Source organism: Akebia trifoliata, chromosome 9 (genome assembly GCF_017979445.1).
Source record: "Akebia trifoliata isolate Shusen 1 chromosome 9, ASM1797944v1, whole genome shotgun sequence".
Classification (NCBI taxonomy): Eukaryota; Viridiplantae; Streptophyta; class Magnoliopsida; order Ranunculales; family Lardizabalaceae; genus Akebia; species Akebia trifoliata.
This window is the reverse complement of record NC_141383.1, coordinates 21,478,066-21,505,050: the sequence shown is the minus strand read 5'-3', so window position 1 is coordinate 21,505,050 and position 26,985 is coordinate 21,478,066. Positions and strand designations below refer to the sequence as shown.

The 26,985-nt window shown below is 34.7% G+C and overlaps 2 protein-coding genes and 1 pseudogene across 3 annotated transcripts; 1 reads left to right on the top strand and 2 right to left on the bottom strand.

Moving 5' to 3' along the window:
* Positions 1-2,776: 2,776 nt before the first annotated feature.
* Positions 2,777-7,854, bottom strand: LOC147394630 (cytochrome P450 734A1-like). Its single transcript, XM_086454562.1, has 5 exons — positions 7,492-7,854; positions 5,842-6,062; positions 5,094-5,335; positions 4,253-4,610; positions 2,777-3,315 (listed from the first exon to the last, which is right to left on the bottom strand). Exons 1-5 carry the CDS (start codon positions 7,778-7,780, stop codon positions 2,890-2,892), a joined length of 1,536 nt encoding a protein of 511 aa, XP_086310688.1. The 5' UTR covers positions 7,781-7,854; the 3' UTR covers positions 2,777-2,889.
* A 1,647-nt stretch (positions 7,855-9,501) lies between these two features.
* LOC147394629 (hexosyltransferase GAUT11 pseudogene) lies at positions 9,502-16,746 on the top strand (annotated as a pseudogene). Its single transcript, XR_015181315.1, has 3 exons — positions 9,502-9,540; positions 13,062-13,218; positions 15,021-16,746. The product of XR_015181315.1 is annotated as a hexosyltransferase GAUT11 pseudogene (transcript).
* Positions 16,747-18,216: 1,470 nt separating this feature from the next.
* LOC147394628 (ACT domain-containing protein ACR4-like) lies at positions 18,217-21,398 on the bottom strand. The gene is made up of 8 exons (XM_086454717.1): positions 21,174-21,398; positions 20,529-20,601; positions 20,366-20,411; positions 20,161-20,275; positions 20,011-20,078; positions 19,340-19,933; positions 19,099-19,203; positions 18,217-18,863 (listed from the first exon to the last, which is right to left on the bottom strand). The coding sequence occupies exons 1-8, from the start codon at positions 21,175-21,177 to the stop codon at positions 18,552-18,554; spliced, it is 1,317 nt and encodes a 438-aa protein (XP_086310843.1). The 5' UTR covers positions 21,178-21,398; the 3' UTR covers positions 18,217-18,551.
* Between the last annotated feature and the right edge of the window lie 5,587 nt (positions 21,399-26,985).

Here is a 26,985-nt window from a genome sequence, read left to right as displayed (position 1 = left end):
TGCAAATATGTGGGTGTTTTATTAGATTGGTTTGATATGTGTGGGATGTTGATGTTTTTCTTCTTCTAATTGGCACAAAATTATTTATTGGCTTCAAAGGTATTAAAAGTTTTGTTCATCTTATTCTTTGCTTAATAGTTCTTTTATTGGTTCTGATTTCCTTTGCTTTCATGTAAGTTTTTCTTCAATTCACATGAAATGTGATTCAATCTTTTTGGAGGTTTAAGGATCAATCCCACCATTGGCCAGCCCCTCCCTTCCTATCCTCTAAACTAAGTCAAGCAATATTCTTTAAACTTTTTATTTTATTTGTTCTCTTGAAATATTTTATATCTTTTAGGGTTAGTGCTTATAAGTTCTAACAGTTGATCAATATAAGTTTATCTTATTTTTTCTTTTTTTTCTTTTTTTCTTTTCTTCTTTTTTCTTTTCTTTCCTTATTTTATCATATATACCCCATACAATGTTTAGATTTACCGATTAATTCTATTATCTTACCCCAAGTGTCCCCCCATCAAGTCATCAACTTTATTAGCATGATTTCATATTATTCTCCATGGAATGACCCCACTAATACCTTTATTTTCAATCAAAAGATGCAAGTATCTATCCCAAGTAAAAAAAGTAAAAAAAATAAAAAGGAAACCGAAAGTCATTCCGATGAAGCAGCTTGGCCCTATTGATCATATAGACCAACACCATTACATGATGTTATACATTAGCTTTTCCTTGTTTTTTTACCCGAAAGCCACCGTCTTTAACTTCTTAGGTAAAAATAAATAAAAATACTCCTCATTTATACCTAAAATCTATCCCAAAAAAAATTTAATTTCTATTATCAAACAAGCTTGAAGAGATTTGATAGGTTAAAAATTATCATTTTCAAGACATATAGGAAAAAATATTATCTTTAAGAGGTATGATAGGTTAAAAAATATTATCTTGAACATAGTAGTTTCTCATGCAAGACGCAAGTCATTTGGTATGTAATTAGGTAGTCTATATTATTCTTGTGCCCTAGTGAGGGCTAATCCTTTCATGTAAAATAAATGATGTTTTGAAAGAAAAAAAAAAATTTAAGGAAGTTGGTAAACTTGGGTTTGTGGAGAGTTTATCAACTTTATCAGATAAAATGTAAATAATACTTGAGTTCAAGTTAGAAGACTGTGTTTAGGGTTTGTCAGTCTTACTCTTATAGACAATATCAGAATTTTGAGAATGAATTCAGAATTGCAAAAATTAATATATAAAAAATAAACAAAATTAAATAACAGCAAATCGTCTCAACCATTCATTGACATATAAACAAAGCGAGCCAAGGTTTTGAAAATTGACAGCTACCGAACTTCGACCTAACTCCTATATTTAAAATTAGGGTTGTTAGTGTGTGCCCTTAGGGCACACGTTAAAATGCAATAAATACGCTTAGGAAATTGAATTTTATATCGAAAATGCCCTCATATTCCAATTTCCAAAGTGTATTTATTGCACTTCAACGTGTGCCCTGACAAAATCCTTAAAATTAAATTCCAACTGTGAAAACAAACTTTTTTTGGAAAATAAAACTTTAAAGTTGATGGAATTTTATAATCTACAACCTTTTTGAGGGTGAAATGCTTACTAACTTAGAAAGATGCACGAGCAGGGGGTCATTTTGATCCCATCCCATCAAGTAACTTTGCACCACTTATATTTTTATACACCGGGATCTAGTGACAATCCTTATTTGACAGTCCAAGTTGACAATCAATTGTTTTGTAGGTTGAGTTTTGAAATGGGTTGAATTTTTGCAAAGATCAACACATTATGAAACTCCCAACCCCATGAGAAAATGGTTTACAAGTTGAAGAATCATTGACCGTCAATTTTTACCATTAAATTGTAAACAACTTTTGATGAGGTTAAAAGTTTCAGAATTGGTTGATTTTTTGTGAGATTGATCTCCTTGCCATAGAGATCATCCTCGCCAAAAAATCAGCCCATTTCAAAACTCCTAACCCTATAAAACAAAGGATTGTCAACTTGAATCGTCACCAACCCATTTTTATATCTAAATTTTAAAGACAAGAATTTGATGAGATAGTGATGATGGAATAGTAGAAAATTAAGACTTAAAGAGCAATGAGTGCAAAAATGGGTCGGATCCAGGTTGAATCCAAGTATATCTATATTTAGATCCTGATAAAAATCCAGATCTGGATCAGGAATTGAACTGGGTCATACTAACTAAGACCATATCCAAACCCATCATGTCTACCAATCAAATCAGATTGGGTTGAACTTCATTTCACATTAGGAACATCCCTAGATTCGTAAAAATCATACCTAGATTAGGGTTAGTCGATTTGGGTAGGGTAATGTCAGGTCAAGGGACATTACACTATATTTGACCCATTTTTATTCGGATCTACTCTAAGGCTCCAAACCCATTAAATTAGATTTTCAAATCACTTAGATTTCGGATCGAGTTTGACCCATTTTATACCCTAACAACTGATGTGACTCCCTGCAAGTGAATTCGAGTATTTAATTGGGCTTGGGCCATTGTTCTCATCTTTTTGGGGCGTATTATGAAGCCCATGATTAAAGAAGGGCTCTTAGTCATATCAAGCATCTATCTGAGGACTACATTTACCATGAACCAATCATCAATGGAGTTATTGGGCCTGTAAGTAAGTACACCCTTGTGCCTTTAAGCCAATGTGGTCTCTACCTTCAGCACAAAATCAATCTCTGGATTTTTAATTTCAAGTCAATTTTTATGAAGTTAGAAAAATTGGACTAAACAACTTTTTATTATTAAATGAGTAGCATAGTATAGACCCCAGGCATGGAAAAGTACAAATACGAAAGACCCCGTACGATAATATTACGTTTGATGTTCTTAAATCACAACTTATGAAAAATAATGTGCGCCCCATGTTGAGGAATTGTTAAAACCAAACAATCTGGCAAGTGTTTGTATGTCGGAGAGATAACGAAGGAGAAACGTTGTAGAATCATCACAAGAGCAATCTTAGCTTCCATCATGGCAAAATTCATTCCTATGCAAATCCTTGGACCTAACGTGAATGGCACAAAGGCCATGGGATGTTTCGATGCCTTTGAAACTCCTTCAGCGAATCGGTCTGGATTGAATTCGTCAACATCGTCGCCCCATTGTTGTGGGTCATGGTGAACAGCTATCAAGGGGATCTCTAAGTTTGTTCCGGCCGGGATTGTGAGGTCTCCAAGCTTTACTTCTTTCTCTACCACCTTCATGACAAATGGAGCGGGCGAGTAGAGTCTTAGTGTTTCGTTGAGTATCATATTCACCTACAAATCCATGTTTTCCATTAAACTCATTCTCACATTGAAAATCATTGTCAAAAAAGAAAAAAAAGATTCAATCTATTCTAACATTATTATTTGTATACAAAAAAAATTTGATTAAAAAAGAATGACTTTAAATTAAAATCCAAAATTATAATTCTAATATTAACCTTTTATTAGATCTTGATTGTTAGAGTGGATTGATTTTAGAGTCATGCTAGAATGACCTCATGATTGGACTCATATTGCACATCTTGACGTGAAAGTGAATAGGAACCATAGATGTTTTTTTCACTCGTATCTTGAGGAAAAACATCTATGGTTCCCATACACTTTTTAAGTCAGGGTGTGTGATTTGAGGTCCAATATTGAGGTCACTTCAGCATTAATCTTGATTTTGTTATGAGGATAGTCTCCAGTGAAAGAGTTATAAATGAGTCATCTAAGTGAGAATATTAATAGGGAGTAAGAATGGTGGCTCTCAAGGGTTTGGATGTTGGTAAGCCCTAGTCCGGACCAGAATGTATGGACTTGAATATTTCAGGCCTATTTCACTTTGGGGGCTCAAGATTAAGGTTATAGTGCTTGATTTTCCAGACTATGAAGGCTAAGTTAAGGTGCCAATTGTGCTACTTCTCAACCATCGTTTTAAAACTCATTGTGGTGTCTCATCTCGTCCATGAACTAGACCGAGTTGTCTCAGACGAGTTTTCAGATACTTTTGAGTGGTCTTGTTCAATCATGAGAAAAAATGAACTGTGGTATTAAATCTCGTCCGTTACGTTTGACTTATCAATCTGTCTCGTTGGTGGCCAAGACATATCGGACGAGTTGTCTCAGTCTCGGTCTCGGACGAGATTTAAAACCATGTTCTCAACCCATTTTCAAATATCAAACTTAAAAATGTTAATTGTAGAATATGAAGGAGAGTTGAGCTTACTATTTTGAGACGTCCAAGGTCTTCAAAATCAGGTACTTTTCCCTTGAGGACTTCTTCGACTTCACTTCTTGCTTTGTCCTGCCAATGAGTGTGGATTCCCAATAGAACACAGGCCCAAGTAAGAAACAAAGATGTTGTTTCAAAGCCCGCCACGAAGAAAGTTTTGCACTCATCGATCAGCTCTTCCATCGACATGGCCTTCTCCGTGTCTTTGCTCTTTGTCGCCGAAATCATCAATCCAAGAATATCGTTATCTATGTTTTCCATCAACTCTCGGCTTTTGATCAGATCTCTAAATAATTCATCCACCTCTCTTCTCAGTCTCCAGCTCTTTATATTGAAGGGTGTAGGAAGGAACCTGGAACCAAGTTTAGGCTTAGTAGACCCATATTTGTAAGCTTAGTATATTGGCTTAGGCCTATTCTAAGGCATCATCTGAAAAGCCCATCTAGTGTCTCAAAATGGGCTGTCGACAAGTTGGTTTTGGCTCGGTTCCATATATACCAAGAACCGAAACCTAAATAAAATATCGGTCCCAGTTTTTATTGGTATCGATTTTCATTTCAACCATAACCGACCTTACAAAATACCCATTACCCATCCGATACCCGATAAGATAGACAATCGTTTTTTTCAATTAAAATAAATGAAAAAAAAAAAAAAGAAGGTTACCTGAACGAGACCCAATTCTTAACAGGTCCCTAATAATTGGTCCACGATGGTGACCCAAAACCAACTAATCAATTTCGGAGATATATTGGGTAATCAGATAACTAGGTACCGATTGAGACTCTTTATCTCAAAACCATTATAGATAAACCTTAAGAAATAGAGCCATTACCTTGAACCTGGGATGTAAAACGTTCTGAGGGCTTGTGTTAACATGGACATTTGTTCGATTTGCAGCTCAACAATGCGATCTACTTGCTTGAAGCTGCTTCTAAATGCGGTTCGAGCAATAATATCTTTGGTGAGATTCAAGAATTCACGATGAACTTCGAATTCAAATCCACCTGATTGAGTTAAATCCTCCCACCTTTTGATCATCTCATTTGTACTACTCACTATAGTTTGCACATATCCCTGTTAAGTAATATTATTGGATCAGGATTTGATGATTATGATTATGATGATAATGAAATAATTTAATTTAGGGGTAAGAATGGGCTGGGCTTGGGCCTAAGCCCTTATGTTTCATATTGGGCTTTGTTGGCTCTGGCTCTGATCCAGGCCAACTCCAATCACTCTACACCCTCTAGGGATTGTTTGATTGTTATTATAGTTCAAGAATTGATTCTTTCAAAAAAATTATGAGACAGAACAACAAGCTTTTCCTTCTCATTCTATAACATTTCCTCAAATTTGGTTCCTCAAAAAACAACTTTCTTTTTTTTCAACATTGACCAATTTCTAAGAATTTAAATGTTTAAGATCTATATAAAATGAGACTTTGTGATTAAACAAACTCAATTTATGATAATAATAATTTTATTTAAATAAAAAATATATATTAACAAATTCACCGAGACAGAAAATCGACAATAAGACCATGATTACAAGAATGGTAAGAGAAATATTGTTGTAATTACCTTTAAGGCTTCAGTAGTAAAGAAAGGACTGATAATTCTTCTATGGCGAGCCCATTTTTCCCCTTCGGCAAAGATCAAACCATTACCTACCATCTCGAACACCGCTGGATGTGGTATGGATTTAAAGTACATTCTCGGGTTGTTCCACATCTCTTTGATCAGCTCTGGTTCGGTGACCACAACTCGTGGCGATGGACCAAACCAGTACAAGAACACTCTTCCTACATTCATTCCATATACATACCCATCAACAACCAATGAAAACTAATTTGGTCTTATGCCATGTAAATCAATCTTTCTACTTAAACAAATAATGCAGAATTATAAAGAAACGAAAACATATAGGACAACAATAAGCGATTAATGCCCGTAGGAAGAATGAAATAATTGCTCATATTTAGGAGTGTATCTTTAAATAGTTATTTACACTCAATGCTATAAAAAAATTAATTTATTATATTATAAGACAATAATAATTCCAGCTATATTAATTTATAAAACGTTTAAATTATAATTTTACTTTTGCAATGCCGAAATTTTGAACTTTTTCAAAAATGAAAACAACAATTATCTTTCGAAGGTCAAGGGTAAGGGTGTCAATGGGTCAATTCTTGGTCAGTTGCACATCCAATTCCCATTGATTTCGGTTCTAGGTACGAGATCCTTGGAATCAAAACGGACCAGACAAATACCTAATACCCATCAGGTACCCGTCGGGTGCCCACTAAGATGAATTATGTCTTGTGAATGAGAAAAAATTATGAATATCCAATAAAATAGACAATTATTTATAAATGTAACAATTTTTCTTGTAATTCTTCAATTAAAAGTTAAGATGAACAATAAATTCTTCAAGCAAATCAAATTTTTGAAAATAAAATCATACAAGGTATGTATAGTATGAAACATTTATTTGTCATTGGAATTATATAAAAATATGAACAATGAATGGAAGTATATGTAAGGAAAAGATAAAAATAAAAGACTTCACATTTTCTTTATATTTTTATTTTACTTAAGAGTCGTGATAATATGACTCACCAGGTGACATACTAAAATGACTCCATGACTTCGACAAGTTCGGGAACCGTAGATCTGTACGTCTTGGGATACACAATTCCCTCAAGATACACTTTTTATGGGAAATTACAATCATGTATCCCAAGGCATATAAATCTTGGGTACCCATTTCAGTATGACTCTTACTTTAAGACAGCTCTTTGCAAGCATTTAATTAGATTATTAATTTTAGTATATTATTATAAATTTATCGGGTAATCATCTGATGTACCCGATGGGTCTATCAAAGGAGACCCGATTATTATTGGGTCTTGAGATAGTTACCCAACCCAAAAATGATCGGGTCCATATTGGTTAGACCCAAAACCAACTAATGGGTTCAGGTACATCGAGCACCCTAGGCAAGGGAGGTGTCTCGACTCTCAAGCTAATTTTATTCCTCACTAATTATGGCTGATTGGTAATTAAGAGAACTGATGGATTCCCATCATCTGATGATCACATCTTACAAGTGGGCCTCACAGTAAAACTGACCATCCGATCTTCATGAATCATGATGGGCGAGTTTCTATATATTTACATCAAAATTAACATTTACTAAACATAAGGAGAGATGAAAGAAGAAGTTACCATATTTCTCTCTCCAAAGATGAAGGTGAGGTAAGAGATCTTGAACAATGGAGTGTTTAATGTTGTTTGTCACACTTTGTTGTGGAGAAGGTTTAGTTTGAGAGTATATCTTAGCCAACTCCTTGAAATTACCAACAAGAAACCTATATGGAGGACCTGTAATTCCTTGATTCCTGAAGTGTTTCTCTATCTTTTGAGGCTTCCACCAAGCAAAAATTAAAAATTTCTTCACTAAGAAAATGAATATAAACAATCCCAAACATAAACACACAAGATCTAAACCATCCATCTCTCTTTCTATTTGAGATCTCAATGGAACTGTTGAGGCTTTTTTTTTTTCTTTTTTTTTTTTTCCAGAAAAGCTGAGAAATAGAGGGGAGGGAGAGGGGGGAGGAGAGAAGATTGACTTCTTGAGTTTATGAACAGTCGTGGGTCGTTGGAATGTAGATCCACTGAGACAGTAGTTACTCACTTTACCCAACTCCATCCATGTCTCCTTGCTACCACGTGTCACACTCTTTTGACTACGTTTATTGGAACTAAGAAACAAGCTTACTAACAGCACCCCTATTGCCACACCAACTTTTACTAACGGCACCCCTAGATGTGTACTAATTATTTAATGATTTAAATATGAATTAAGGTTCAATTAGCAAAAGTTGGTGTGGCATTAATAGAATCTCTGTTTTAGATTATGGGTGAATCTCCATTTCGTGAGTGTTGAATATGACGAAATTTCGAGTTTAGTACATTATTCATTTTAATTCTCAAAACAATCGTTTGTAATTTTTATAACTTACAAACTTGTGAGTCCGTCATTTTAAATATCTACGAATTTATATAGATATACAAATAGATTCAGTGATTATAAAAGTGTCGAATTCATGCATGTTTTGAGAATTAAAATAAATAAACAGTATATCGAAATCAGAATTTGGTCAGAAGTTGTGGACGTTTTGGGACAAATCCTTTAGAATATTCAGATTCAACGGGCAGAAATCACCAATCAGACCTAAATTTGGCACCTAGATCCACTAGGTGAGATAACGCTACTAACTCCCGAAGTAGAGGATAGGCACTCAAATTAGATGCGATCAACACACGGCGAGGCCTATCGTTTCCACTGGTGATTGTGATGGTCTTCTCTGTGTGATTAAGTCATGGGTCGGTGGGCCTAAAAAGTATAACACGTGGAAGTTTGTGATTGGGTGTGGATTGTCCACCACTGTGGTCACTCCAACATGACTCAAATGAAAAATGGTGAAGTGGTGAAGTAATATTGAAATTGACATCGTTCCACACATTGGTGACGTGGATGTGTATATAACCACGGGTCCCTTTCAACAACAAACATTTTTCAAAACATGGGTTAGAGGTTTTGGAATGGGCTGATTTTTAGTGAGGATGATCTCCTCGGAATGGAGATCATCCTCACCAAAAATCAGCTCATTCCGAGGAGATCATCCTCACCTCCAAAACTTCTAGCCTCATGTGTACAAGTTGAAAAATCGTGGACCGTCCATTTTTTGTAAATCATTTTTGATGGGTTAGAAGTTTTGGAATGGGCTGATTTTTGGTGATGATGATCTCCTCACCGTAGAGATCATCCTCACTAAAAATCAGCTCATTCCAAAACCTTTAACCCATATTTTGAAAAATGTTTTGCCAAAATGTTTATCAAAATGTTTGTTGCTGAACATTTCCCTATAACCACATATGCATTACTTCCATATATGAGTGAGAAGTATCTATGGTTCTATGCACAAGTGTGAAACTATGTTAGTTGCAATATTGACGGAAATATAATAAGAGTTGAGCTAGAGTGCATCAGGAAGGAAACTCATATTACACTTCTTGACGTGAAAGTGGATAGGAACCATAGATGCTTTTTCACTCGTATCTGAATGAAAAGCATCTATGGTTCCCATACAATTTCACGTCAAAAAGTACAAATGAAGTTCTAGCTTAAAGTCACTTGAGCATTATTCATCAAATAAGGAAGGTGAGGCCATGAGGGCGCTGCATAGGAAACCATGTGCCATGTACATGGTATGTGTGTCAAAATGGGTTTGAGAGACATTAATAGCTCGTTTGGTTATTCGACCCGGTTAGACACCCTACTTGGGAGGTAGGCGAGTTCATTAGGTAGCCTAGCCCAACCTGAAAACTTACATTAAAAATTTATTAAAATATATTTATAAAAAAAAGAGTCGTGATAATTTGACTTAGGCACATGGCATACTCAATTGACTTATCTGACATGACACTCTCGAAAATCGTAGATGTGCTCTCCTCAAAATACAGAACTGCACCTTTTTATAAGGAATCATAGTTTCGTATCCTAAGGAGAGCACATCAATGATTTCGAAGCCTGTCACATTAGATAAGTCAATTGAGTTGCTATTTGCCTAAGTCAGATTATTAGCACTCATAAAAAAATTGTCATCATAAATAGGCCGAATACTTTTGAACTGCAGAAATATTTTTTAATTGGCTTGGCCTAATCATTAGTTGGACATGTTTGGACTTGGATTTTGAGTTCCAGTCAGGATCGGGTTATTTGTGACCCGACCCATTGACAGCCTTGGGTGCTTGCTGAAGATTTAAAAAAGGGAAAATTATTAAAAAGAATTTAATATTTTAATATTAAAAAAAATAAAAAAACTATGTTTTCAAAAAATTATCAAAAAAAAATTAAGTCACTAAAGAGTCCAGTGTTTTAGTAATTTATTGGATTGTCCAGCATTTTAATCATTAAAATGATTAACACATTAAAATGCTGAACAGTCCAACAACTTAATTTGTTTTTGATAATTTTTTAAAAATAAGTATTTTTCTTAAGTGTTAAAATATTTAACCCTCTTTTGATAATTTTCCCTTATAAAAACTAACGTAAAAGAGATCATCTTTTATAGTATTTGAAAGATAAAATGTCACTGCAAGTCTTGGAAAATCAAGACTTTTGGCGAATCACGACACTAGCATGGGCCTCATTTGATAAGATCATCCAATTGATTTCATTTTTTGTATTAATCGTGTCCTGAGAAATCATCCATCCTTATAATAATTTTTTGTACCCATTTGGATTTTTTTTTTTTTTTAGTGCAGTTTTCACTTCTCAAATTGCTTCTCACATTTAAATCGCTATTTGGGAATGTTGTGGATTATCTTTCTAGACAAATGCATGGATGTTTAAATTTTTGACATCTAAAATTAGTTCTCACATTTGGATCAACTTCACGTTTTCAACATTTTGAGGGAATCTGACGAAGCGTAAAATTACAACAACTTTTTTTTTTTTTTTTAATTAAAGAGGGGTTAGTCAAACCCCCAACCATAACAAGATCAATAGGAGACTAGGAGTTACACTCTTTCATTCGAATGTTCACCCCCTCTCAACAAACTAATATCATTGGGTTTTAACATAGAAATTGACATTGTAAGGACATTTCTGACGTGGATGTGTGTCAAAATCATAGATGCTTTTCATCGAGATACGAGTGAGAAAGCATTTATGGCTCTGACACACATCCATGTCAAAAATGTCCCCCATGGTGTCAGTTTCAATGTTACTCCAGCATGATTTGAATTTAAATTACAACATTTTTCCAATGAAAATACCTTTTTTTTATTATACAAAACTTAGTTAATGATTTAAATATCCCTTAAAATATTAATAATTAATATATATCAAATTAATGATAAAAAAAATTAAATCTTTTAATATAATTATCAAAGGAGTCATGCTGGGGTGACACAAAGGGAGACACAAGCGTGACAAAAAGCCGTGATATCGTGCACATTACCATAGATGCTTTTTCGCGAGATACGAGTAAAAAAGCATCTACAATTATGTGCACGCCACCACATCATTTTTGTTACCTTTGTGTCTCGGTTTGTGTCATTCCATCATTTTCCTTATCAAAATGTTAAAGTATGCAATTTTCCAAACACACCTCTTAAATACTTTCAGTTTTTAGAAGGGTAAGTAGTCTGCAATCTCGAGGAAACTTCGTATAAGTTTCAAAAGAACTTCAAGTCAAGATGTCTTCTAATCTGGTCAAATATTGACTTTGGAGATCCCAAAGATGCTAATGGTACTAAATGAGTGGTGGGCACTTCCCCAAACATCTAAGACACGTGTACCTCTGCATTTCCATTTCTAAGAGTAATTCAAGTCGTGTTGGAGTAACAATGAAAATGACATCATTTCACACATTAGTATATACGCAACCACATATGCTTCTGACTCATATCTCAATGAAAAGCATCTATGAAGTACACACTTGCATTAGCAATGTGTGAAACGATGTCAATGTTGATCTTATTTCAGCATTAATCTTTTCATTTCTATTTGTACGTAGCTGAAGTGATATTGAAATTGACATCGTTTGAAATATTAATATGCACAAAACCATATATAGGTGCAACTTGATTCAGTTCAAACCAAGAACCATCCAAACGATAGCTTTGGAGTGATTTGGTTCGGTTTGAAACAAATTGTGATTTGATTCCGAATTACAAAAATGGATTATAGATCAATTTGATTCGATTCTTAGATTAAGCTTGTATAGAACCGAATTAAACCGAGAACCAAACCCCTATGCAATATATATATATATAATAATTATTATAAATTATTATAAATTATTTTAGGAGTTAAGAAATAGATTAGTGATTTTTTTTATAGATAAATTAATGATGTTTTATAAATAGATTAGTGATTTATTGTATAAAATTTTATGTTAAATATATATTTATTTTTTTGTTAAAAAATATTACTTACAATTTATAAAATATTAGCATACGTAGAGTTGAACCGAACTAAACTAACTTGAATTCGATTTGGGTTGATTTGGTTCCAATGGAATTTGGTTCGGTTCTGATTCTCATTTTGTGGAATCGACCTATGTTGGTTTGGTTCCAATTTGACCTCCAACGAAACCAAGTTGCACCCTAGAACCAAAGATATTTCTCACGTATCTCAATGACTAGCATCTATTATTCTATAATCACATCCACGTCAGCAATGTTTCAAAGGATGTCAATTTCAATTTTACATCAGCATTTTTCTATTAAATATGAAGGAAAATGATGAACTGCCTTCGATGGACACTGCGTTGCTGACGTGGTAATATAAAGAATTATTAATTTATTAACTTGTATCTCGAGGAAATAAATTAGTGGTTACGTATGCACTACCACGTCAGCACAGTGTACAACGAGGACAGTGTAATTAGTATCACTCTAATATGAACTACTATGAGCTTCTCATACATAGTCACATACGAAGCATTTTTCAAGATCTTAAGAAATCCTCCATTTTCATCACTTCTTTCTCTCCCAACCCAATTCTTGATTTCCTCTATAAATAGATAAAGACCAGGCGAAACCCCTCTGTTCTTCAGCTCTTGATACAAAGGTTCTGGAGTTCATAAACAAGACCCAAGAAATCAAAATAAGCTGAGACTGTAAGAATTTATATTTCAACTCTTCTTTCGTACAATCTAAGAGCTGGGTCATTCTGAATTCTTGATTTGATTGTAAATTGTGGAAGAAATCAGTAATAGATTGAACAAAGGGTAGCCGAGCATCGGCGCCCCGCTTCGAAGGTGGTTTCCTCATTGGATATTTGGGCTTCTAGTGTTTATCTCTGCTGCAAGTTTAGTGCTTTTTGGTGTTCATCTTCACCATCAATACCAAATTGAAGTTAAACAGCCAATACAGGTGAGCTTAGAGAGAACCCATTTGTGATTTAGGTTCAATTTACTTTGGGTTTTTTTTTTGGAATTTAAAGGTTTTAATTTGATAAGTTCGAGTAGTTTTACAAGAAACCCATTAGTAATTGGAATTGGGGTAGCTAAACTATCTGAACAAATAATCTTTAGTTGATAGTTGTAGAGGACTTTCTCGAAAATTTTATTCTGATTTTTACTTAATTCTTAGATCATTATCTGTTCTTGTATGATGTAATTGCATAAAGGACTTTTCTTGAAATGTTTATGCGTAATGACACTTAGCCACTTAATTCTTAGATCTTTATTGTGGTCTTGTATAATGTAATTGAATCCGTGTATTTTAGGCAGCTTTCAAATTAAAATATCTGAAGAGTGCTCCAAGTTGAACCGTGTGTAGGACAGTGTTAAAGGTTTCAGTGAGCCTTACCCATGATCCTTATTTGACATTATGACATTTCTTGTATAAAGTGTAACCAAACAACAACAAAAATGACATAAAAGCAACAAAGAAAACAATGATCACACAGAAAAAACACAGAATTTACGTGGTTCGGTAGCGTGTCTACTGTTGCAGTGCAAAATGTCAGCCATTTGTTTTATGGGCTAAAGTCGATCACTTAACATCTTCGTATAAATCCACTTTTTATTGGGGAGCAAGAGTAGAGTTCAATTGTATTGGCCGGGAAGTGGTCCTAACTCCTTAAATACTAGGTTTCATTTCAACCAGAGTTGTCATTGTATGTTCTTAGGCATACAGATGCCCAGAATATTATAGTTTACCGTTGATTAGGGCACTCTTTATCTAGCGTCTAGAATTGTGTTATCATCCATCCGAGCATGATCTTATTTATGCTAAATTTGATTGTCCCAACATACCAAAAACAGATTGCCCATCTTTTTTTAAATGTGAAATGAGTGTTCATATTTAAGAAAATAGGGAACCCCAAGGGGTTGGCCTAGTGGCAAGCCGAGCCTTCATAAGCTCCTCAGGAAGTGTAGGTCAAGTGTTGTGAAAAGGCTGGTGTGAGAGCTGCCTCATCAGCTCAATACAAAGAAAAAATGTCAACAAATAGTAGCTTTTATCGTTGTGACGACCGTAATGTTGGTACTATACTTGTATTCAAAGATACACTCGTTCCTTTCCTTCCAAATGCACCCTCCCAGAAAGACATGAACATACTTACTCTGCTGTATGCAATGGAGGGCTGAGATTGAGGAATTTTCTGTCTCGGAGGGTTGGTCATTCTGTCCATTCCTATCTATCCTTATAGCTACTTGGATGAGGGGTGGATGTAGCTCGGTCCATGTCATTTTCTTTAATATTTTATTTACTGATTTCTAAGCAGTAGTGATTTCTAAGCCCCTTGTTTCCTACGATTAGTATCGTTGCCCTTTTGTTGTTGATGTTATTTGTTATTTCTAGTTTTGAATGTTATGTACATTTTGTTGTGTACCCATTGACAACAAACTGCTTCAATATTTGGTAGTCAAAGGTTTGTGTCCAAGTTCCACGCACATTTCCTGAAAATACAGCCAATTGAGTACAATTCAATTGCAGAAAAAGCATAACCCATATGAACCAATCCCCACCATTTACCATGCCTTGCCAACCATGTTAGTTTTTTTCTTTTAGAACTTGGGCATTTTCCAGGATTTAATTTCATCCGAATAATTGCTGCTGTTAAAGAATAAATATGTATTATATTAATTTGTCCGTATGTTTGCTTGGCTAGTCCATGAAAACTATCTTCATAGGACTTACTCAGATCCTGTATTTTCTCCTTTTCCCAGGAAAATATCATAAGGATCGAACAGGTTTCCAATACGACTTCAAATTTTGCCAAAGAAATTTTAAGTGCGACCTCATTTGCCAGACAGTTAAACAACCAAATGACACTAGCCAAGGCATACGTGATCATCACAAAAGAACACAATAACCTTCAGCTTGCCTGGGAACTCAGCTTAAAGATCCGGAGTTGCCAAATATTGCTCTCGAAGGTCGCCATGTCAGCAAAACCCATCACACTTGACGAAGCACAGCCCCTTGTTGAAGGCCTATCATTGCTTATCTACAAAGCAAAGGATACACATTATGATATTGCAACCACAATCATGACAATAAAGTCCCTCATCAAAGCCCTCAAGATGCGTGCAAATGCGGCGGCAGTGCAGAGTACTGTGTTTGGACAATTAACCGCTGAGGCACTACCGAAGAGCCTTTACTGCCTCAATGTCAAGCTCACGTCGCATTGGCTTAGAAACCCCATCTTATGGGGTCTTGCAGACGAGGGAACTCCCCTCGACTTGTAGACAATAATGTCTATCACTTTTGAATATTCTTGGATAATGTGCTTGCAACCTCTACGGTCGTGAACTCCACCATTTCCAACGTTTACCATCCAAAGCAGCTTGTCTTCCACATCGTTACGGATGGAATTAGTTATGGGGCCATGCAAGCATGGTTCCTTGGGAACGACTTCAAGGGGTCTACTATAGAAGTTCAAAACATTGAGGAATTCTCTTGGTTGAATGTCTCCAATTTCTTTGGCGATTCTCACGATACGGAAGATGAAGCAAAGTTCGAGAACCCAAAGTACCTCTCTTTGTTAAACCATTTTCGATTTTACATGCGGAATATACCCATTGTTGGAGAAGGTGGTCTTCTTAGATGATGATGTTGTTGTCCAAAAAGATCTAGCCACACTTTTCTCTCTTGATTTGCACGGAAACGTTGATGGAGCGGTGGAGACTTGCCTCGATTCCATTCATCGTTACTACAAATACCTCAATTTTTCCAATTTGATCATCAATTCGAAATTTGACCCGCATGCCAGCAGATGGGCATTTGGACTGAACATCTTTGATTTGATTGCATGGAAGAAAGCTAATGTGACTGCACGGTATCACTACTGGCAGGAACAGAATGCTGACCGGACACTCTGGAAGCTTGGGACTCTTCCTGTTGGACTTCTGGCATTTTATGGACTGATTGAGCCACTCGATCGGAGATGGCATGTGTTAATGTTGGGATACGACTTGAACATCGACGACCGTCTCATCAAAAGTGCCGCTGTTGTTCACTATAATGGGAACATGAAACCATGGCTAAAATTGGCTATCAGCAAGTATAAACCTTTATGGGATAGGTATGTAAATAACACTCATCCTTTCTGTAAATTTTGAAGTTTGAAAGGAAAGATTCTCATGGGGTGTGGGAGATTCATTTTTGGATTCTTCATTCTGTAGCATATTTACAATAGTCTCTCTGTTCAGTTGGATTATAATGTACCTTGGATTCAAAATTCTTTGTAATTCAATCATATAAATCAGTGATAATTGTGAAACTAGTTTTACTATCAGGAGTTGTTAGTGCTCTGTGCTTGTGTGAATTCTGATGGTGGCTTCTAGTTTATAAACTCTGACATGTCACATCTTTGGCTTTGGCCTAATCAAGCTTGATGTTGCAAACTACTTACTAAGTGTATCTTTGGCCTGGTTGTGCAATGGTTGTTATGGTTATGGGGGCTTTTTGGGAATCCATTTCTCCCATATGCCCTGTTTGGTACCACGCAAATCATTTGCAACTCATTTTGGGCTGCAAACTATTTGCTAAAATTTACGAAGGGCTTAAGAGGTCGAAGCAAATAATTTGCAATGCAAAAAAATTTCAGAATGGAACCAAGCAGCTGTAAATTAGATTCCAACAAATCATTTGCATTTTCAAATAATTTGCTGCATACCAAGCAGGGCAATAGAAACAAAAAAAGTTGTGATTTTTTGAGAAATATTCGTCTTGCATCTCTAACGATTAAAACAATTAAAAAAAGTGACTTTTTCATATGTGACAAAAAATGTCATTTTATTTCCGGGGTTTTTTTTTCACATAAAAAAGTTTAACACTTTCTTGTTTTTTCAATGTGGGATTTGATACATCATAGAAATTAGTGATTCATAAATGTAAAAATATGGGATTTGATGATAATAACTTGATTTTATTAATTTTCATTTATATATATTCATAACTTTTAATACATATTTTTTATCTTTTATTTTTATCATTTTTTTCCCATTTTCAATGTTTTTTTCGGAAGTTTTCCCTTGTTGATTTAAACCCGTACTCCAACTTCGTGACTATGATTTCACCTGCTCAAGATTTGTGTCATGAATGGTTCACATCATGGTCTTCTTCTTTTTTTTCTTTTTTTTTTTTTTTTTTTTATCTCAAGTTGAGTATTTATCAAAAATACTGTGATGCTTAAACCAAGTACGTGTTGCAAGAAAACAAAGCCACGGGGTGTAACTCCATGAACTCAATCTCAGGTACACGAGCCAATAATCACAAAGCCAATCACAACTAACTTGGATTTTTTCCTTTGCTTTATTTTAGATTAATGATTTTTGAACTCAACCCGACAGCCGGACTCAAAACTCATCTATGTGTCACGCGCAAAAAATCCTAGATTCTTTTGCTCGGGATACACAATTGCAGATGACAGGTCGATTGTGTATCTGGAGAGATAGAATCTACAATTCTGTGCCCATGCTACGTCAGTGAGTTTTTGAGTTTTCCTGTCAGATTGAGTTCAAAAATGAGCACTCTTTATTTTATTGTTATATTTCAAAAGTCAAAAGTGATGCAACTGCCTTTAGATTAGTTTCAATCCAACTAAGACATTAAACTCTTTTATTTGTTCTTGGTATTAAATGAACACTGTTGTAGTCAAAAGATCAGGATCTTTAGCTTCATCTAACAAAACATAAAACAAATCACATCTTTCTCAAATGGTTGTTCTCTGAAATCTGGTTGAATAATTCCTTCTTTATGTTAAATTAGAAATCTGTCAACTTTCACAAACATTGTGGAGAACCACCATGACCCAGTCAGTCAAATGCAGTTAGTCTCCCCACCAACACTGACCAAAGTAAGAAACATGATCTTATTGTCCAAAGAAACTTAAACGAAAACTTCAAGAGTAAGCAAGATTAAGATGATTCCAATAAATGAGATGAAAGGAGGGAATTCGATTAAATGCAAGGACCTTAAGAGTCTTATATACACAGTGAGAATCATACATGTATTACTTGGCCAGCCCAGTCGTCATGAGTAATCTAAATGGATTTGGATCTCTTAATAACAAGGGATTTGTACCATTGTGTTTTTACAGACTTCACTCTTTGTGTGTATGTGTGTGTATGCTTCTACTTTTGGTCATTCCTCTCTAATATGCTGATCTATGATGAAATTTACATAGTAGGTGTGTATGTACACGATCAACAGTGAGAAACCGACGTTGGGTCTTATAGCTTCCAACCAACCTGAAATTATAGAGACATGGACTTGAAGAGACCGCCAAAGAGGAAACTTGTTGGGGATTTTTGTGGTGGAGACTTGGAGTACTCAGGGCTGCCTTTCACTTGTAGGATTGTCTGGCCTATTGATTGCCGGATGGAATCAATTGTCTTGGCATCAACAGGATTTCCAGAAGCATCACTGACGTAGAAGTTGTTGATTGCCTTCCCTTCTCTTGTTGTCACTTCTGCCCTCGTAACAGTCAAGCTGTTTTCACGAAAGATGCGTGTAACATCAGACAGTAACCCAATTCTGTCATCCGTGCACAACTCTAGCTTCAATCCCTTATGGTCAAAAAATGGACTATAAGCTTAAGATATGGCATGATATTTAAAAACATAAGTCATGATCTAATCCTATTTAGTGATGTTTGGTACAGCTCAACACACTGTAATACAATACAACTTACAGATTCTCTAACAAGTATAATCTATAATACTAGTGTGAAAAGCTAATATAAGTACCCACTAGTATATAAATCAAACAAGTCGAGAACTATAAATACAAGACAACCCTTACCTCAGACACTCGTCTCTCTATAGCTGCCTCAAGACATTGGATCAATCTTTCTCTTTCTCCTTCTGAGTTGACAGGGAATCCATCTATATGCCTAATAAAGTATTCCTTCAAGATCGACCAAAACCCGATTTCAATCTTAAGGAAAAATATCCCTTCAAATGAAATATAAGTTTAAGAAAAACATATAGTTATACTTATGTACATACACAAGGATATAAATAAGAAAAAGAAGTTGAGATACCTGATAAGCTTCAGGCCCTTCTGCATCAATCTTTGCATGGAAAACCACATATTGCATGTCAGTTAAAGTGCAAACCGTGTCAAAGAGTAGTTTAGGCCTGTCTTTACAACGAATGGTGACCACCGAATAATCTTTGTCATGCCAATTGTCAACCGTCACATTGGGTCTAAGCTTCTCACCCAAAACATCATCATCGGATCGCTCATAGTCCCGATCCGCAAACATCATCTGGTGAAGCCTTCTCTCGGTGTGGGTCACACCGAGGGAAATTGCAGTCTTAGCTCCCCTAATTTTATTGCTACCTTTTAGTACATTGCAAAGAAGTATCTTAATCTTAGAGAGCCTCTCGGGATCAGTAATTGCCGCACCCGTAATCTCATCTGTCACATGCATCACGGCTGCAGCCCGAGTGTTGTGGCTCCAGACCTCGGCGTTCACCACATTACATTTCAAGTCAGTGAGAATGGCACTCAATTCAGAAAGCAGTCCCGGGCGATCAGTCCCGGTTAACTCAATTGACGTGTGGTCAATCGATGGTTCGACACCCACAGATCTTCTTATCGAGGGTAAAAAACATGAATCTGCTCCAAGAGACTGAAAATAAAGTCGAAATATAAGATGGGTTTGTTCAAAAATTGCATGAAAAGAGTGAGATTCGGAAAATGACCCACCTTACGAATATAATCAAGAATCCCTTGATCTCTAAGCTTGTTACCATCGCGGTCGACGACATTAAAAACTGCTGACAACCCACAGCATTAAATTTAAAACTAGATTTCTTCTAACGGGAAAACAAGGTGATAAATGGGAAAAGAAATTACCATCCATGAACCAATCTCCATCAGAAGATATATAAGCTTTGGTTATAATAAGGTTTAGATCAGTAAGAATTTGTACAACTTCAAGAAGTATTCCATGCTTGTTTGTACTGTCCACCTTCATCACAAAGTGAATAAAAATATCAAACAAATCAGAAACAAAGGTAACTGTCCAAGCCAATAAAAATGGAAAGAAAAAAAGACTTACCCTTATAACTGTTGCAGTCTTGCAAGCTTCATTGTCCATTTCAACCCTATAAAGGTAAAACAAAAATTGAGAAAAAAAAAAAAACAGAGTTGTAAAACTCTGGAATATCTTGAGTTGGGTTTAAAGTGACTTTCTGATACATTAAATGGAAGAAATTACAGACCTTGGTGGATTCATTCTCCTAATGAATTTCTCATACTCATCATCCATGTCCCATGAGGAGGTCAAATCAGCCTCTGGATAGAGCAATCAACAATCAACGAAGGAAAAAAAAAAACAGAGAAAATTAATTGAAACCCATGAAAGAAAACAAGCATTGGCCCTCAAAAAGCTAAAATGAAGACCAGAAAAATCTCCTAAGAATCTCAGAAGACGAAAATTTTCGAAATATCGTGATTTAAGATAGATAAACGGCCCCATCAAGCAAAAACATTAATTAAGAACAAAGAAACCAGATAAGGAACGAAGCCCATCACTCAAAACAACTAATCAAGAGAAACGAAACCAGAAAATCACCAATACCCATTAACCAAAACCATGAATTATGAACAAATGAAGAAAAACCCACACGAAACCATCACTAAGAATCGCCAAATCAAACAGAGAAAACCCACTCAAAGAAAAAAAAAAATTCCTCAAAATCACAAACAAATCAGGAAATGAGATAAAATCACTAAAATCACAAACCCCGGTATTCAATAAGTTAAATATTGAAAATTTAAACAAAATTAAAAAAAAAATTAAGAAAAAAGAAAAACAGAGATGCCAATCCAAGAAACAAGAAACGAGAAGAACAAAAGGACCGTACCCATTATATCTCTAGAGGATTCGTGTTTTTAGAGACCGAATTCCTTGATTCTCTGTTGCAACTAAGATATTTCAAAATCACTAAGAACAGAGAAAAATTTATCCAAGACCCTCTGCAAATTGAACCTTCCCAACAAAAAAATCCAAACCTGCAACTTCTTCAACGGTACAAAAACAGAGCTCTCTCTCTCTCTCTCTCTCGCTCTCTCTGAGCTTATATGAAATCAGCTCGTCTCACTTCTGCAGTTCTGCTGCTTAAATGAGATGCCAAAGACTAGCGCATGTTAGCAACAACTATTGCTAAAATGCAGCCTATGTTAGCAAAAAATTTATTATTAGTTGAAACTAAACACGTGTTATTAAACCTATCAAAACTCCTACATTTGTGGAGGGCCGTTACTTGCTTTGGAATCTTGTCTTACTCACAAACGGAAACGGTTTTATTTGGTTTGAACAAGGTAAAAATAAATAAATAATATAAAACAATTTGGGAAAAAAAAAAAGTTCAATATAGAGCTACGCTGCCTTCATTGGACAATGCGTTCAATACTGTACTGATAGGGTAGTGCACAGATAATCATAGATTTCTTTTCTCGAGAAACAAGTCAAAACTTCAATGGCACTGCCACATCAGCACAGTATTAAACGAAGTATCGAATGAAAGCAGTCCAACATTTTCCAATGTGCAAACTTAAATCAAATTATTTTATAAGCTCATGCACATGCACTATCGCTTCAACCCATTTGATTCGAGGCCCTGTCGAGGTAACCCAACACTCATCACGAATTAAGGTTCATTACCTGAAACACACCTAAAGAAATTTGATTTTATTGATAATTCTTCAATGAATATTACATAAATCCCTATATGTATTTATAAACATTACATATAAGAAAACTAGTCTAATATAAATATTCTAGAATATTAATCACAACCTTGCATTTGAGATGAGATGCACTGGCAATGGCAATGATACAGTGTATCTCATGCATCTTAATACAATGTTTCTTATTCTCTAACAACACTAAGGAATACCTCAATCTCATTATAGGTTCCTTAAATCCTTACAAATTTAAAAGTACTCCCCCTCGAGAAATCAAGGTACCTCGACTCTATGAGGGCTAAAACTATAAGGTCCCTTGCTTTGAAATTATTTAACCATTCCAGTTTGAGTTGCTTGTTGAGTAGGGAGACTAGCTTAACTAATTGGCTTCACCACCAAGAAAACCAAGTAAATGAGTCAGAGATTTCCCCATGAACTCTATTGTTTGGCCTCAAATACTTCAATAGCAATCATGGTTTAAATCTCATCCGAGACTGAGACAACTCACTCGAGTCATCTCGGTCCATTCAAGAACAATGCGAATAAACAAAATGTCTTACCACTCACATCATCTCATGAGATATCTCAAACGATATTTTGAAATTTTTAACAAATTGTAAGTAACACTTTTATCTTCTAATATATGTTCATTTTATATGTTTTTCTCAATTCTATTCAAATTTACGAACTTTGTCCAAAGCTCTCTTGCCTAATCATTTCCCCACATTGATACAATCTTCTAGATTTCATGAAAATGTTCATATTCAAAAAAATAAAAATAAAATATATATATATATATATATATATATATATATATATAGTATTTTTCAAGTTTGATCTAAATTTAAAAATAAAATTAAATGGTGAAAATAATTATTTTTTTTCAAAGTTCATATAATTTTGTCCTCTACAACTCCCTTGCATCGGATCATGTTTTTTTAGGTCACAAGGTGAAAAGTTTTCTTTTTTCATTATGGGCAGGAGAGAGAAAAGTACGTTAGTCAAAAATTACGTCAGATTATCAAAATTCTCCCCAAAATTCAACTTTGTCACTATGTTAAAGAATATCTTGTAAATATAAAAATTACTTAAGATTTTAATAAAATATTATTTAATGGGAAGCGTTCAAGGGACATAAGTAAAAAACATATGTAAAAACAATCATTTTTCAAAATATGGGTTAGAAGTTTTGGATTGAACTGATTTTTTGTGAGGATGATCTCTATGATGAGATGATTATCCTCACAAAATATAATCCCAATTTGAACCTTTTAACACCATCAAAACTGATTTAGAATATGGATCATAGATTTTTTATCAATAATTTATAAATCACTTTTGATAGATTTAGAAATTTCAGATTTGACTGATTTTTTGTGAGGATAATCTTCTCATTATAAAAATTATTCTCACAAAAAATCAACTTAATCTAAAACTTCTAACCCATGTTTTGAAAAATGATTGTTTTTACATATATTTTTACTTATATCCCTCGAAGAGCCACCTTTCTTAATAGACTTATCTATCATTAATAGACTTATACATTTAAAAGAAGAAACAAATGTATGATACGTACAACCGTAAATCATGAGTTGCTATTTTCGATATAGTGGCCGATGTAACATTAGATGTGAGTGTGACCTTAACAAGTGGCAAGTGTTACCAAATCTCATCCAAAAATCTAGCAAAAAAATATTTTGATAAATCTAAAATCTTTTGGGCCCACAGAATTTTATATAACTTTTCAATGTACTTGCACACCAAAAATACTACATTTATCCCTAGATTCAATCATTGATTTGAGTTTGTTTTTTATCCTAGAAAGAGGGCTTCTATAAACACACCATCTTTTACTCATAACACCCAATCTATATAAAAAATAATTGTTCAATTTTAAAGGATGGTCTGTGTATAAGTAAAATTTGATGTTCTAATAAAATCTCTCTTTAGAAATACTTAGATAGTGTTGGTCGATCACGAGAATCACACTCAAGGTTGTTAGTTGGGTTAGGGTACATAGAGTACTATAATAAATTTCTTGTCTCCCCAAGTAGTTAGAAGGTTGGGCCTCTCTCACTTAACAGGTGTATCTCGTGCTAGGAACATAACCGACACTCACCCTAAGAAAAAGTATAGTAAATTAATAATTAACTAATGATCAACTTATGCGTTAAAATGTATGTGACGATGACATGGCAAGTGCACATAATCGTAGATTTTTTTCCTAGTATATCCTGAAGAAAAAGATCTATGGTTACGTGCATTTGTCATGTCAACTTCTTAATGACAGTGTATATTTTAAGGGATGTCACTGGATCTAATTGAATTTTTATCGGATCAAGTTTTTATTGATTCTTAATATTAAGATCTAAATCTGATCTAATAACAATTGAATCAAACACGATTTAATGTACAAAATCTAAATAAAATTTATAGGTAAAGCAGAATACATAATATAATTTGTTTACTTATTCACATTTTATTGGATTGGGTCCCATTTTATTTGGACATGGTTGGTCCAATATCGATCTGATATATTATTGGATCGAATCCTTATTAAAAATCCAAATCCTTGACTTAGATTCAAAGTTATCATATTGGATTCCGGATCTGATTAGGTTTCTTTCACTGCGTTTGGATAGAGCTTCTTGACGACTTCTGCTCCTACAGGGAGCTAGCAAATGTTTGGATAGATTTTTGTTTTTGCGCAGAGAGGTTTTTGCTCTTGGGGGGAGAGATTTTTTAATCTTTGTTAAGAAGCTCTAAGGACCTGCTCTTTCACAGAGAGGTTTTTTGCTCTTGCAGGGAGCGATTGAGCTTTTGTTCTTTGCACAGAGAGATGTATCCACACTTTATTTATCAATTTGGGAAGTTTACTTATTTTAGGAATCTGCTTTTCCTAATTCATTGGAGTCAAAGTCCTTACATATTGGAGAATATAGTACATAATTCTCAATGAATAAAAATCAATAAATTAATTTGGAGGACGACCCTTTTGAAATGATCAAAATTGTTCATAGAATCAAATATCCAATCAAATATAGTGTAAGAATAAGATTGAGATATAAAGTAAATTATTTATTTGGATTGAAGTATAATGGGATTACAAAGTACTAAACCCTAGCCTAGTCTAGATTTATAGGGTTTGAGAATTATGAATTCATCTAATACCCAATCCACCCAAAAAATCAAGTGTTAGGGTCACAATTTTCCAACCCATTAAATCGGGACCAAATCCAACTCGATCCACTAGTATATTTTATATTTGTACAGTTAGGTTAAATGTTTAGTAGTTTTTAAATCAAATCTCTAAACATTTGTCAATTAGGATGAAGATGGGACCTTTATTTTGATGAAAAACAATATTAAAATAACTTCAAATGATTATCAAAAGTGCATAAATTTAATTTTATTTAAAAAAAAATCAAAAATCAAAAAATGACCCAAACCCATTGCAATCAGGTTATAGGAGCGGTCTAAGATACAACCTATATCTTAAGGATCGGATTATGGATCAACCAAATCTGACCTGAACCCACCCCCATTCCTCGAGAGTCAAGACCAAGGTCATAACAGGTTGGGTTGGCGAGTCAACCCGGCCCGTTTGAAAGTTGCACGTGCTTTGCCGCCCTGTCATCACGTTCGCGTGTCAGTAAACATATTTAAAGTAAAAGCACCGATTTCTGAAATAAAATTATAAAATAATATTTTATTTATTATTTTTCTTAAATATGACATTTAATGAAAGAAGGTACAGATGCACGTGACTCACGCCAGTCCGTGAGTAGACATACCGCTGGATCTGACCTGGCAGTGTCAACTTGCTTTTTGCTGTCTCATGCAAAATACCAAGAGTCACTGTAGAGTGTGGGGGCGCTGCCACGTCACATTCCAGCCTATGAGCCAACTGTGGGCCCAAAGTTGCTTTTTGAACTTTGCTTTAAAGAGCGGCAAAACGGATTCGAGACTTTGAATCCTTTACGTGTCGCAGAGATACTTAATAACGTTTGATAGAGATTGATCTAACGAGATGGTGACGTGTTGATATCCAACACTATTTACGTACTGTGGCCCACTAATACCCCCACCAATACCACAAAATCTTTCGAAATCTTTTAAGAGTGGTCCCGGAATCTCTATAGATTCGTTTCTGTCGGATCCTCTGTTCCAGGAGTTGGTAACATAACTAACTCCCACTTCCCATTTATTAACACGTGGCACGTCATAGCTGGACTGAAATTAATGACCAGCAACAAGTGGTACCTTTAGTGCCAGCTGGAAGAAAGAGCGGGAATCAGATTCGAAGAATTTTATAGTGTTATTATTTAAGAGAAATTATAGATCCGTATGTTATTTAACAGGAGACAACATCTTTTTACAATAGATTCCCACGTGGGTTGTTGATTCGAAAAGGTCACCATTGTAACGGCTTAACTGTAGATATCTTCACCCGATATTTTTAGAGTCAATATGAATTAGATATAGCCCTCCACGTTTGGAAAAATATTAGAGAAACTCCATGATTTTCAAAAGTAATGACATGCACCCCTTGACCTAGGTTTTGTCTTGAAAGACTAAGGGTATGTTCTTTACAGAAGTCAATTCCAGCTTCAGAAACTGGTTTCTAGAAAAAGTAGAAGTCCAGAATCTGAAAAATCACATCCAGTAGAAATTTGTTCGTTACAGAAGCACATAAGTTAGAAATTGATATTCGTTTGACAATTTTTTATTGCTGAATTCTTATACAATGACCAGAATATCTTTAATATTGATAATATACCCATAATATACAAAATTAGCAGAATACTTTAACAAATATATAATTACATTATATATATAATAAATTTATATTAAAAATTATAAAAATAATTATTTTAATAAATGTATAAATTTTATAATTCTATTGAAATTTCGATAGCATCTCCTCTTAAAAATGAATATATGATAAAGAAAATACCTGCATAATATACAATTTAACATCCACATAAA